This window comes from Nanorana parkeri, unplaced genomic scaffold (genome assembly GCF_000935625.1).
Source record: "Nanorana parkeri isolate BGI_ZX_2015 unplaced genomic scaffold, ASM93562v1 scaffold2950, whole genome shotgun sequence".
Classification (NCBI taxonomy): Eukaryota; Metazoa; Chordata; class Amphibia; order Anura; family Dicroglossidae; genus Nanorana; species Nanorana parkeri.
Genome location: NW_017309218.1, coordinates 70,188 through 70,595, shown reverse-complemented (window position 1 = coordinate 70,595; position 408 = coordinate 70,188). Strand labels below are relative to the sequence as shown.

General features: G+C 61.5%; 1 protein-coding gene across 1 annotated transcript in view; it reads right to left on the bottom strand.

The window, feature by feature from the left end:
• LOC108802560 (T-box transcription factor TBX22-like) overlaps positions 1-408 on the bottom strand; it is a 20,266-nt gene that overhangs the window by 2,919 nt on the left and 16,939 nt on the right. The window contains exons 6-7 of the mRNA XM_018574417.1: positions 218-282; positions 19-141 (exon numbers count right to left, since the gene is read on the bottom strand). Of these exons, the coding sequence (XP_018429919.1) occupies positions 19-141; positions 218-282 (188 nt within the window). The remainder of the gene's footprint in view (positions 1-18; positions 142-217; positions 283-408) is intronic.

Sequence of the window (408 nt, the reverse complement as noted above, 5' to 3'; positions counted from 1 at the left end):
GGGGGGCAGAGGATGAGCCCCGGGGGGGAGGGGGTGTCTATGGGAGGTGACCTCTCACCTGTCGTCTCTGTCAGAGCCTTGAAGTCTATGGCCAGCGCCGGTCTCCAGGGGTAACTCTCCAGCAGGCCGTCCAGCACGCCTCTGCAACACATGAACAATGTCACCAACTGTCACTCCGGACCACCGGACCCGGGAAACCACAAGAGCTGACACTCACCGGTTCCTCCCGGGGTCTCTGAATCCCTTGGCGAATGGATTCCGGTCTATCTTCAGCTTTGTTATCTGAGGAGGAAGAATGATACGATGAGAGGAATCTGTGACCCCCCCGGCCGGTACAACTCACACAGAGGCTGCGGGGGTGTCACAGCACGGAATGGGGGGGGGGGGGGGGCTCCCCCTCTGGCTGTC